The sequence below is a fragment of the Mirounga angustirostris genome, unplaced genomic scaffold (genome assembly GCF_029215605.1).
Source record: "Mirounga angustirostris isolate CCGP_5_RB_7025 unplaced genomic scaffold, mMirAng1.0.hap1 SCAF_2, whole genome shotgun sequence".
Classification (NCBI taxonomy): Eukaryota; Metazoa; Chordata; class Mammalia; order Carnivora; family Phocidae; genus Mirounga; species Mirounga angustirostris.
In genome coordinates this window covers 101,860,535-101,874,607 of record NW_026991710.1, presented here as the reverse complement: position 1 = coordinate 101,874,607, position 14,073 = coordinate 101,860,535, and the positions used below count along the sequence as shown (strand labels likewise).

The 14,073-nt window shown below is 32.7% G+C and overlaps 1 protein-coding gene across 6 annotated transcripts in view; it reads right to left on the bottom strand.

The window, feature by feature from the left end:
• BLTP1 (bridge-like lipid transfer protein family member 1) overlaps positions 1-14,073 on the bottom strand; it is a 205,881-nt gene that overhangs the window by 62,713 nt on the left and 129,095 nt on the right. For all 6 annotated transcript variants that reach the window (XM_064585020.1, XM_064585015.1, XM_064585019.1 and 3 more), the window contains 3 exons: positions 8,923-9,167; positions 5,997-6,102; positions 94-191 (listed from right to left, as the gene is read on the bottom strand). In XM_064585020.1, coding sequence (XP_064441090.1) covers positions 94-191; positions 5,997-6,102; positions 8,923-9,167 — 449 coding nt within the window. The remainder of the gene's footprint in view (positions 1-93; positions 192-5,996; positions 6,103-8,922; positions 9,168-14,073) is intronic.

Genomic DNA, 14,073 nt, shown 5'->3' with positions numbered 1-14,073 from the left:
TTGCACATTTATGTATCATATGAATTTCCTATAACTAGAATACATTAAATACTTAGAAAAATATTTTGAAAAGTATAATTACTTATATGTTACCTTAAACTGCAAGTTCAGGGAATAGAGCAGAATTTTAGGCTTATCTCCATCTGCTGTTCCATCATGTTCATTCCAAAGAGGAATAGGCTGCTCCCCACCTAAACAGATTAAGTAATTGAGGGTCTGGGGCAATCACTTTAAGAGGAAAATAATAATTATTTTGTGCATTTAAAAAAAGATAAAACAGTTAATTTTTTTCTAATCATTAACTCAATCCTTAATAGGGAACTGTAGCCATGTTACATTTCACTGACACAGATATATATATATATGTGTTATATATATATATGTCAGGGATAATACTGCACATATAAATTGGTATTTATTAAGAACATTTTATAAGGACTAAAAACATTATGTATATAATTAAACAAATGTAATTATATATCTCAGAAAATGTATTTGAGGGGAAAAAAGTAAATTGGACTAATTTCTTCAATCAAAAATGTGAACTTTGTTGTTTACATTTAGATGTGCTGCAAACAAAAAAGAATAAAAGAAAAAATAAAGGTGGTGAAATTTTAAAAATAAGGTAATGCATGCTAATAATAAAGAGTGTTACAGCAAAGGTTTGTCCTACAAATTAAAAAAAAAAAAAAAAATGAAGCAGGGAACCCTGGGGTAGAGTTCCTATCATTTGTTGCCTCGGCAATGTGGCATCCATGAAATAATTCTAATATATTTTTTTTATTTTTTAAAGATTTTATTTATTTATTTGACAGAGAAAGAGAGTGAGAGAGGGAACACAAGCAGGGGGAGTGGAAGAGGGTGAAGCAGGCTTCCCGTTGAGCAGGGAGCCTGATGCGGGGCTCGATCCCAGGACCCTGGGATCATGACCTGAGCCGAAGGCAGACGCTTAACAACTGAGCCACCCAAGCACCCCAATAATTCTAATATTTTAATGTTTACCTTCTATTTCCACTTTTCATCCACTTGACGAAAAGAAAATTGTTTATCTTTTAAATTTTCCATCTTAAAATGATTAATATTTTTGTATGTATGTTGAGTTTAGCATCATCCCAGTGAGCATATGTACATGGGATAGGAAGTTTTCTCCTATTAGGCAACCAAATTAATGCAATCCATCACAATCCTTGTAAAAAATCACATGGTCTTATCAAGAGATGCAGAAAAAGGGGCACCTAGCTGGCTCAGTTGGAAGAGCATGCAACTCTTGATCTTGGGGCATGAGTTCAAGACCCATGTTGGGTGTAGAGATTACTTAAATAAAAAATAAACTTAAAAAAAAAAAGATGCAGAAAAAGCATTTCACAAAAATCCAACACCCATTCATAATAAAAACTCTCAGTAAAAAGGAATAGAGGAAAATTTCCTCAATTTGATAATATCTACAAAAATCTATAGTTAAAATCATATGCTCAATGGTGAAAAGCCTAAAACTTTCCTACTTAGATAAAGTACAAGGCAAGGATGACTCCTCTTACCATTCCTGTTCAACATCATATGGAAAGTCCTAGCTAATGCAATAATACAAGAAAAGGAAATAAAAGGTATAGAGATTGGGAAGAAGAAAATAAAATTGTCTTTGTTCACAAATGACAAGATTATATATGTGGAAAATCTGAAAGAACTGACAAAAAAAACTGCTGGAACCAATAAGGGATTATTGCAAAGTTGCAGGATACAAGGTTAATAATATATAAAGGTCAATCACTTTCCTATATACCAGCAATGAAGAGTAGAATTTGAAATTAAATACACAATGCCATTTACATTAGCACCACAAAAAATTAAATTAATTAAGTTAATCAGGGATAAATTAACAATACATGTATAAGATCTATATGAGGAAAACTACAAAATTCTGAGGAATGGTATCAAAAAAGAACTAAATAAATGGAGAGGTATTTCATGTTCATAGACAGGAAAGCTCAATATTGTCAAGATGTCAATTCTTCCCAATTTCAGTTTTAAATTCAATGTAATCCCAATCAAAACCCTAGCAAGTTATTTTGTGGATATCAACAAACTGATTCTAAAGTGTGTATGGAGAGACAAAAGACCCAGAATAGTCAACATAGTATTGAAGGAGAACAAAGCTAGAGCACTGACACTATCTGACTTCAAGACTACAAGCTACAGTAATCAAGGCAGCGTGGGACTGGTGAAAGAATCGACAAATAATACATCACTGGAACAAAATGGAAAGGCTAAAAATAGACCCATACAGTGAACTGATCTTTGACAAAGAAGCAAAGGCAATGCAATGAAGGAAAGACAGTCTTTTCAATAGATGGTGCTAGGATAATTGGATATCCACATGCAAAGAAATGGATCTAGACATAGACCTTATACCCTTCACAAAAATTAACTCAAAATGGATCACAGACCTAAATGTAAAATGCAAAACTATAAAAGTTGTTTAAAGTAACATAAAAGAAAACCTAAATAACCTTCCATATGGTGATGACTTTTTAGATGTAACACCAAAGGCAAGATATATGAAAGAAAGAATTGATAAACTGTACTTCACTAAAATTAAGAACTTCTGCTCTGCAAAAGACGATGTCAAGAGAATGAGAAGACAAGCCATAACTGGGAGAAAATATTTCCAAAAGACACATTTGATAAAGGACTGTTGTTTAAAATATGCAAAGAGCTCTTAAAACTCAACAAGAAAACAAACAACATGATTAAAAAATGGGCCAAAGACCTTAACAGACACCTCACCAAAGAAGATACATTGATGGCAAATAAGCACAAGAAAAGATCCTTTACAGAGTATCATCATATCATCAGGATATGAAAATTAAAAAATACTAAGATACCACTACAAACCCATTAGAATAGCCAAAATTTGGAACACTGACAACACCAAATGCTGATGAGTATATGGAGCAGCAAGATCCCTCATTCACTCCTGGTGAGAATGCAAAACGGTATAGCCACTTTGGAAGACTTTTGGTAGTTTCCTATGAAATTAAACATATTTTTACCATATAATCCAGCAGTCATACTCCTTGGTTATGATCCAAAGGAGCTGAAAACTTATGTCCACACAAAAACTTGCATACAGATGTTTACAGTAGCTTTATTCATAATTCCCAAAATGTGGAAGCGACCAAGGGAGGGATAAATAGGTGGAGCACTGAGAAGTTTTAGGGCAGTGAAACTACTCTGTAGGAAACTATACATGTCATTATTCATTTGTCTAAACCCACAGAGTGTACAACAACAAAAGTGAACCCTAATGTAAAAGATAAACTTTGGATGATAATGATGTGCCAATGCAGATTCATCAGTTGTAACTGGTGGGGGATGTTGACAATGGGCCAGGCTATACATGACTGGGGGCAGGAGATATCTGGGAAATCTCTGTAACTTTCCCTCAATTTGCTATGGACCAAAAATTGCTCTAATAAGTTTATTTTTAAAAAAACTTTTTTTTTATCACTGCCTTGAATATCTTTTAACCTGTCACAGAAATTTTTTTTCTTAAAATTTAAAAGCAAGAGCTCTGCCTCTTACAAAATATACTGTACAATAATTTTAGCTTATAGAAATATCAGAGACACTATTAGTCACATCAATTCCACAGTTTTTTACCTCATTATGCATTAAATATATAACTGGACCAATTCTCAGAAGGTAACCTCCTTATATGTTTCTTTCTTTTTTTTCCTGTACCAAAACATTTTTTTTTAATGAAAAGTTGTCTACTGTAGTAGTTAACAAGGATAAAATTGCAAGTGTCTTTATGTTCCAGCATATAAGCTTAGGTTGAGCATTCCACTGTTTCTAAGATGGCTGTCCATATTCAAAACTAAATCTCTTCTGTTTACTAGGTCAGTGCTTACCTACATCTTTCTAAAACCCAGGGAGTCCATGGACAATAAGATTAGAAGAACTGATTCCTCAAGAAAAGAATTTTACTAACAAACTTGATGACTGCTGTCCTAGAAAATGTCCTAGAGCTAACTGTAATATTAAGGAAAAGCATGAGGAAAAGGTGTAAGAAACAAAGAAATAAGGACAATAACTATGAAGATTATGGGAGAGTAGGGAAGCAATACAGAGATTAGAATACTAAGAAACTCGGCTACAAGGGTTCAAAGTATTCCCTCTCAATAAAATATTACACTCTCCAGTTTTGTAAAATCTCTGCTCCATGAGGTCCTGGGGCCAGCTAGATGATAAATGACTTACTTTCAGCCATTTTCCTAGAGTTCACTCTATAGTCAGGAAGGAATGGTTCAGGGATCAAACCTAGCCACTAAATTACTTTAGTATCAGAATCTTATCTCTGAATTCTTCACAGTGATTAGTAAATCTTCATGGTTAGAATATTAATTTCTAGTCTTCTTTTCCAGTTCATTCTTCATAGACCTAGGGATATACTTGTAACTCCTCACTTACTGTAATCTGAAGGTTAAGAAAAGCCTTTCTCTTTCATCAAAACCACCTTAAGGGCAACTTAGAGTGCCAGTCTGATATTAGAACTCTATAATGCTAGCTTTTTAACCATGAAAGATACAAAATTAGTTACTTTAAGAGTCTATATATTTTATCATTATACATATTCAGCAATAACAGACTTGAAAATATTCTATAGAACTCATAAAAATTTGCCAGCTTAAAATATTCTGAACTTCTATATCTCAATGTTTTAACGTGATTTTAACCAGGTAAACGGGCCACATCAAAACTTCTGTATATTGCCCAAATACAGGCACCTTCAGTGGCAGAAAGGGCTTTGCTATTTATTTTTTTTCTTCCTTAATGGTTTGTATTCAACCACTTTCAGAAAAATTCCAAGGCTACCAATTGATCTGATTTTTTACAACTTAACTCGTGAAATTCTATAGCTCTACTGAGCTTCTTCGATATAATCATTTAGTAGTTTCCTGACTTCAGATAAAATCAGAAGCAGCTCACGAGAATCAGGAAAATCTGTTGTTCACATGGGTATACTATATAATTTAATTCCCTACTGCAATGAGTTTTGTCCCCCTTTGGGGCCTTATCGAATATTTGTCCATAAGCTCTGCCTGCATCTCTCTACCTCTCCTTTCTTGCCAAATAGATTTCATTTATGAGGTTTTGGAATATGACTTCCTCTGCATAGCCTTTTCTGATTTCTTAAACTATATTAGCTTCTCCTCTGACACAGACCCAGCACACTGTTCTTGTCATTCACAGGATTCATTAAAATTATAACTGAATACTCAGATACTTACTCAATAAATCAGTTAAATGAATGAATTTATTCATCAACATGGAGGAATTTCCTCTTGATGGCAACTTACAGATGTGGCTTTCACTATTATTTTAACATGATTATATCCATACTGGAAATATTTAGCCTCGAGAATTCTTATGCAGAGTCCACTTATTTTCCATCCTAATACCTCTTAATACTTTATCTTGTGAATTAAAGGTCAGTTAAACATTTTTTAACTCAAACATATATTTCCTGTTTAAATGTAAAACTGTGATTAAGATGCTCATTTGTAATCTACTCCTGATGCACAGCAAAAATATGATAAGGGTTGCTACAGATGATTTACCAGGTAGCAAGCAGAGTCACCATATTAAAAAAAAAATCTTATACTGATCTAAATCTTGTTCCCAAATGAGTAAGATTAGTTTGGTTAATAGACATACACTATTAGCTCTTTTTGTGGGGGTGGGGGAGAAAGCATAAAGGAGCTTTGTGAAGTTTATAAATCATCAATGTATATATTACACATGACAAAATAATAAGCAAAAGAATCTGTAGGTGGAAAAGCCAGAAAAGGAAAAGAGTTTTTAGGGAATGACTCAACAACTATATCTAAATGATAGGATCAATACTTATACCACAGATAAATGGAACATCATGTAGCCGATGAGAATAAAAATCTGCTATATATTCTATATTATAAGGTACTAGATTATCTTACCAGAAACTTTCTGTATTACTTCATTAACTTCCTTCATGAACACTTTCTGTACAAATACCAAGTGGTTTAGAAGATCAGTTGTGAGATTATGTTCGAAAGAACCAACCTGTCAAACAAAATCAGAATATTAGATTAACAATACTGACTGTATTTGTTGTAACTACATCTTTTGCTCACAAAGGTCATCCCAAACTCTGAAGAAAAACAATGAATTATCTACATATTCTTCGAAAAAAGGTTATAGAATATTCAGATTGCCCAACATTTACTGGTCTGACATTATTATGGGCCATTCCTTAATTTTTTTTAATAACAGTGGCCAATAAAGTGTCTTTTTTCTATCTTTCAAAAGTGAATGAAATTTATACTTTATGTAACCTGCTAATTTCAAAACTGAAATTTTGTCTAGAATGGTATTTATTTTCAATGACTACTATCATATTGTTAGAACCATGGACAAGTATTAATACACATGAAAGTAAATTTATTTGCACATTCAAATATTTATTGACCATCTACTTTGTGTACCTTGTTAGATGCTAAGGATATAGCTGTGAATAAAAAAATCATGGCTCTCAAGAGGCTTACTTCGCATGAAATAGCAAATCAGATATACTCCATCAGCTTTAATATATGCCCTATAATTAGTATAAAGCATAAGATTTCTGGGAAGAATTAATAGATTAAATAGAAAGCAGGTCCTAATTGAAGTTGAGTATTATAGTAAAGATAGATTGAAACACCCTTATGAGTAAGGCAAATGCTTCAAATTTACCACTTTGTTAGCATTCATATTTTGATCAAAAATAAAGCAAAACAGATTTAGTAGTCTTTACTTAAATGAGAAGTTACATAAAGTCTAAGTTGCACTAGCCGCTTTTTATTTTGTATAGTATAGTACAGAATGGGCTAAGATGATTTTCATGTGTATTTATTTCAAGCCATAGTAAAACAGGCAACTGCTGTTTGAGGAATGCAACTTTAGATTCTTTCAAGAGTTTTTAATTAACTGCATTCTTAGCAAATCTGGGATTGTGTTCTTCCCCAATTACAAACTTTATACCTTTCTAATAGCTAGTATCAGTAAGGAATTATGCAACATACTGCATCAGATTTGTTTTATTTTCTGTCAAATAAGGCATGAAGAATAGTATTACTAAACTAGAGTTTGAAGCACTTCTTTTCCAGAATAGAAAGCACAAATGAAATATGCTTTATAATCTATCTTTTAAATAAGTATCGGACTTCTAGAATCTTGTACACTATTTTATTTGTACACTCATTTTTCACATAAAGAAATCACAACTTTTAGAGAGGTGCTAGGGTAAGCAGCATCTAAAGAAGGTAAACCTGTATGGTGACTAACATAACATAATAAAAAATAAAAAATAAAAAAATAAAGAAGGTAAACCAGACTTAAATATCTCCCATAGCTGTAATATTTCTAGCAAAGAACTCAGAGTATTCTCACACATGCTTCACATTCTAGAGAATAAAACTTATAAAAGAAATAGTTAGAAAACTGCTTTTTCAAAATAAGTCAATCAGAAAAAGACAAATATCATATGATCTCACTGATATGAAGAATTTGAGAAACAAGACAGAGGATCATAGGGGAAGGGAGTAAAAAATGAAACAAGATGAAACCAGAGAGGGAGACAAACCATAAGAGACTCTTAATCTCAGGAAACAAACTGAGGGTTGCTGGAGTGGTTGGGGGTGGGAGGGATGGGGGGTGCTGGGTGATGGACATTGGGGAGGATATATGCTATGGTGAGCACTGTGAATTGTGTAAGACTGATGAATCACAGACCTGTACCTCTGAAACAAATAATACATTATATGTTAAAAAAAAAAAAAAGAAGATAGTAGGAAGGGAAAAATGAAGGGGGGGAAATCGGAGGGAGAGACGAACCATGAAAGACTATGGACTCTGAGAAAAAAACTGAGGGTCTGAGAGGGGTGCGGGGGTAGAGGGATGGGTTAGCCCGGTGATGGGTATTAAGGGGGGGCAAGTATTGAATGGAGCACTGGGTGTTATATGCAATCAATGGATCATGGATCACTACCATCAAAAACTAATGATGTAATGTATGGTGACTAACATAATAAAATAAAATTTAAAAAAAAGAAAACTGCTTTTTGATAAAGTTGCAATTGTTTCTGAAAAACTGATAAAGCAAGCTGAGAGACAGCCCTGTGTATGAATCCTACATTGCTCATTTGATAGTGGAAAGATTTAGGGAAAGTCATTTAATTTCTCTCAGCTTCAATTTTCTACTGTATTAAATTAATATAATAACAGATGACCTGCTTACCACAAATCAAGTAAAAAATATGTATGGGAAGGTTTTTAAACTTATGACAGTTGTACCAATATAAAGTGAAAAAATGATGGAATCAGGTATGCTGGTTTTCAACTTCCCTTAGTAAAGAAATTAGTCTGAATTTAACTGTAATTATTTTATTTGTATGACCTGTAGATTGTTAATAATTATGAAAAAAAGATTGTTAATAATTATGTATTCCTGATGAATCATGTAACCTCCTGAAAGCTCAGTTTTTTCACTTGCAAAATGAGAACAAATATATCTGCCTCTTAGGATTGATTTAAGTATTATACAAGTCAATGCATATAAATGCTATTAGTTTTTTTATAGTCAAATGAACCATAAAGTATTCAAGAGATGGATATGAAATCTAATATACGAAATACAAATTCAAACATGACTAATAAAAAAAGCATATTTACATGAAACTATAGAGAGACAGATATATACACACATGTGTACATACATACACCCCAAATTTGGTATAAAATTCTGTGAGAATAAATGATATAATGATTTGTCTTAAAAGTTTGGTACACCTAAAGCTTAAAGACTTCTAAATGACAAAGCATAAGAAAATTAAAAAGTAGACTTACTTCTGCCACACAACGTAGATAATTTCCCTGTAAATAGTACCCTTGTTTAGAAGGTAGTTCATCAATACTCCACACCTGATCTGAATAACTATCATGTTCTTCCATTATATATTTCCCTGACATAGTAACAGGAGGAAGGTTGAGACTGGCAGAAGGAGGAATGGTTGACATATCTGTGGCAGAAACTTTCGAAGTAAAACGTAATCTGTGATTTGGCAGCTCAAATGTAAACCTGGTCTGTGCACCTGTAAGAAATACGAAAAGTTACTGTTTGTTTGTTCAGGTGCTCATTCACTCCTTTGTTCAAAAAATTGGTTTCTAAAAAAATGCATACATATCCCAAATAAAATAAATCCTTATATATATATTTATGAGTACTATAAAGAATCAGTCAGTATTATTAAGCCAGCAAGTATTATTTATTAAGCTGACTAGGTACCAGAGAAACACCTACAAATGTTCTTTATTTCATAGAAAGTAGAACAGAAAGAAACTGCCCTTATCACAGAAGAGTTATAACAAGAGAAATTAAGTGTAAAAAAAAAATTCTAATCCATATTCACATTCATTCTGCTTTATTAACAGAGAAGTTAGCACCTAACAACTAGCCTCCTGATCCTGATTCAGTATGGAAGGAAATAGTGAAAACTGTCAAATCATTGTACTCATTGAAAACATTCATCAGGTATAAAATTATGCAAACACATGTATTTTTTACCTTAACAATAATTATTAACAGGACCATATACCAAATTGGGACTTGGTATGAGTTTTAGTTTACTAAAACTACTGTTGGTTCTAAACACTTAAATCAACAATTTGGCATGCAGTTGTTCAAATAATTATAAATGTACAACCTATACTGTTATTCGAGCCATATTTCTCCAGCTGTTTATGAAGGCATTAAGGAGTAGAAGAAACCCTGTTAAAATCAAGATCTATCATTGCCCATTGTATATACATATGCGCTCCTTTCCAACCAACCAAGTCTTACACCATACGTTACCAATTCTCTCCACTCAAACATCATTAAATAGCCTATTTTGCCTACATACATATTATGATTTAATAAATATTCCTAGTGTTCTCAATTGTGCCAGAAATAATTCTCTTTTTTCAAAATACTAGTAAAAGATCACTCCTGTATGTTACATTTACTATTCACTAACTATACAATGATGTTTATAATTGGAATGAGTTAGGCATAAACAGAAAAAAGCTCTTTCACCAACGTTGCATGCAACTATGAATGGCCAGACGGATCATGACTGCTCTGATTTTCTCTTACTAACTCCAACCAGGCAGATTCAGTGACCATCACTTGCAGGATGCAAAGGGTGGGGGGCTACCACAGAAATTAAAATTTCTACTACTACCACCAGCATTACCAAATAAAAACATCAAGATTGAAGTAATCCTAGGCCTCAGGTCATCCCTTATCACTAGTATAGCCATTCTTTTACTATTTTTGTCCCTCTCCTTCATTTCAAGAAGAACTAATTTGATATTTGATAGTACATTTACTTTGCTCCTAAATATTCATTTCTTCCTAGTTCCAATTGCCTATTTGGCTTTTGACTTACTGTCTCTGTTGAGTCTTACATTTCATGGATGCCCTGAATAAATGACCAAGATGAGTCTAATTTATTGTCAGGCCAATATCTGAAGGCCCTAATACTTCTGACTCTGCCAAATCTGGAAGCTCCCTTCATAGTGCTTCTCTTTCTAGCAACAGAAAGACCTAGATGTTCAGAAAAATCCCTCTGTATAAAGAAAAGTTAAAATGCTAGGAGTAGGAATAAAGACATACATGTAAATATATATAAATACATGTGTGTACATATTTATATATGCCAATGTATGCACATTTTTAAATTGGTAATACAACTTATGTTAATGGTATAAAGGAGAAAAAACATTTTAATTTCAATAAACGTAGAAAAAAGCATCTGATACTATTGACCAATTTTTCTTCATAGAAACTCTTAGCACACTAGGAATAGAAATCAATTTTCTTAACCTGATAAAGGGAATCTAGGAAAACCTTACAGCAAATATCACATTCATTGATGAAATATTGATTCCCTTAAGAAATAAGAGTAAGACAAGGATGTCCACAATACCCTTTTCTGAACATTGTAGCAGAAGCACAATAAGAAAAAGAAATACAAATTCTTAAAGACTGGAAAGGAAGAAACAAAAGTATCATTTACACATGGTATAAGTATCTACCTAGGAAACTCCAAAGAATCTTATTGGCAATAAAAAAAAGTTTACTATGGTGCTGAGTATAAAATTAACATAAAAGAATCAAGCGCATTTGTATATCTCACCGCCAGTTTAGAAAATGCCATTTTACAAAATATCCCACTCATAGTAACTAAACAACAATAACAATAACACAAGTTACCTAGGAATCTATGCAAATAAATATATTTTGTAACAGAAGCACAAAAATCTTTGGTTGAAAAATTTTAAACTTTGCAGAAAAACACTGAAGACCTAAAGAGACAAAGAAGAACATGTTCAAGAATAGAAGGGTTAAATACTGCATCAATTCTCGGTATTAATCAATATTGTCCATTCTCTGCCTGGGTGGCTCAGTTGGTTAAGCGTCTGACTTTGTCTCAGGTCATGATCTTAGGGTCCTGGGATCAAGCCCCACATTGGGCTCCCTGCTCAGCAGGGAGCCTGTTTCTCCCTCTCCTTCTGCCTGCCACTCCCCCTGCTTGTGTTGTCTGTCAAGTAAATAAATAAAATCTTTTTTAAAAAAATAAAAACAAAAACACAAAAAAATATTGTCAATTTTCCCCAAGTAAATCTACAGATTTAATTAAATTCTTACAAGAATCGAAATAGGCTCCATTCAGTACGTGCCCTCTTGAACGGAGCACTGGGTGTCATACGCAAACAATGAATCATGGAACACTACATCAAAAACTAATGTTATGTATGGTGACTAACATAACATAAGAAAAAAATAAGTAATAATAAAATAATATAAAGGTAAAAAAAAAAGAATCGAAATAGGCTTTTTCAGAGAACTTGAGAAACTGATTTCTAAAACGTATATGAAGGAGCAAGTAATTAAAAATAACCAAGATAAATCCTTAAAAAGGAAATGTCAGGTAGCAATATGAGACTGTAAATAGGTGGTGCAAACAGGTCACCAATAATGGTGCAAACAGGCCAATGAAGCATAATAAAGAACTCTGAAACAGACCCCACATATATCAGCACTTAAGAGATGACAATAATGGACTATGTATCAATTGAAAAAAAGGACAGATCAGTCAATAATTGATGCTGCAGTAACTGATTAGACAAATCCACACCAAATTAAAGAAAAAAATAATTCCATATAGATTAAGAACTTAAAAAGCAAAATTTAAAAACATTTAACAGAAAACATAAGAGAATAGCTTCATATCCTGGGAAGATAAGGATTTAAGATATAAAAATACACATCATACAAGAAAATACTGGTAAATTCAATTACTTTAAAACTAAGAATATTTGTTGGTCAAAAGACAACAAGTGAAATAAGCCTCTAATGAAATGACAATGTATGTTAAACTTAAAATATTAAAAGTTTAACATATAAAACATATAAAGAATTCCTGTGAACAAAAAAAATACAAATGATTCAATGGTAAAATGGGCAAAAACAATAATTATTAAGAGGCACTTCATATAAGAAAACATATAAGGATATCTTAATAACAAAAAAAATCAGCTTAATTACAGAAATACAAATTAACACCACAATGAGCTACCATTCCACATTTACCAGACAAAGCAAAAATTTAAAAGTCAGAATATACCAAATGTTGACAAGGATGTGGAATAATGGGAACTCTCATTTAATACTGGAAGGACAGTAAATACTGGTGAACACAAGTACTTTGGAAAACAGTTTTGTACTTTTTTTTTTTAAAGATTTTATTTATTTGAGAGAGAGAATGAGATAGAGAGAGAGAGCATGAGAGGGGGGAGGGTCAGAGGGAGAAGCACACTCCCTGCTGAGCAGGGAGCCTGATGAGGGACTCAGTCCTGAGACTCCAGGATCATGACCTGAGCCAAAGGCAGTCGCTTAACCAACTGAGTCACCCAGGCACCCCAGTTTTGTACTTTCTAATAAAACTGAAGGTGTATTTACCCTACAGTCTAGCTGTACCACTCCTAAGTAAATATCCTTGAGGAACTCGTGCACATGTACCAAGAGATGTGTGTGAGAACAATTGTAAAAGCAAAATATAAAATGAGCCAAAGGTCCATCAATAGTAGAGTAGGTAAACTGTAATATAATCACATACTGGACTATTAGGTTTCAGTGAAAAATGAATGAACCGCAGATACATGAATGAACAGATGAATCTCAAACAAAATGTACAGCAAAAAATCTTCCAATTAAAAAATACATTTTAGTGGAAGTCCATACAAATAAAGTTCAAAACATAAGCCATTTTGAGTATATACATATGTGGTAAAACTATAAAGAAAAGCAAAGGAATGGGTAACACAAAATTCATGTTAGTGGTTATTCCATGAGCAGTCATGAAGAAAATCTGGTAGTGATAATATTCATTGAAGGAGCCTTCACAGTACTAGTAATGTTTTCATTCTTAGTTTGTGCAATGGGTTGGTAAGGTTACAGTTCTTTATTATTCTTGAAACTGTGTGTATATAATTTACACACTTTTGTAGATATGATAAGTTGCAGAATAAAAATACAGCAGCAAAAAATTTTTGGAGAGAGTATATAAGGATCACAATACCTTATAGAAGTAGCTATTTTGAAGAAGCCAAATAACCTCTGATTTGCGCTAAATTCACTCAATGAGAAAATAAACCAAGTTATTCAGACTAAAAAGAAACTAACAGATGTGGAAACTTATTTAACTTAAGCTTGATCAGAAATGGCCTCAATAGTTGAATAGCTCTGAAGAGTTCAAATAAAAGCGGGTCCCTGCTGGTCATTCAAGGAAGGTGTAACTGGTATTTTTTTACCTGACTGAAGGACATCATTAATGAAATTGAAGAGTGCTCTAATTAAAATTATTTAAATTTTCATATAATATCTCCAAAACCAAATGTACTTTTTCATCAAAATATTACTAATTTCTCAAACCAATCATAAATTTAAAGAGA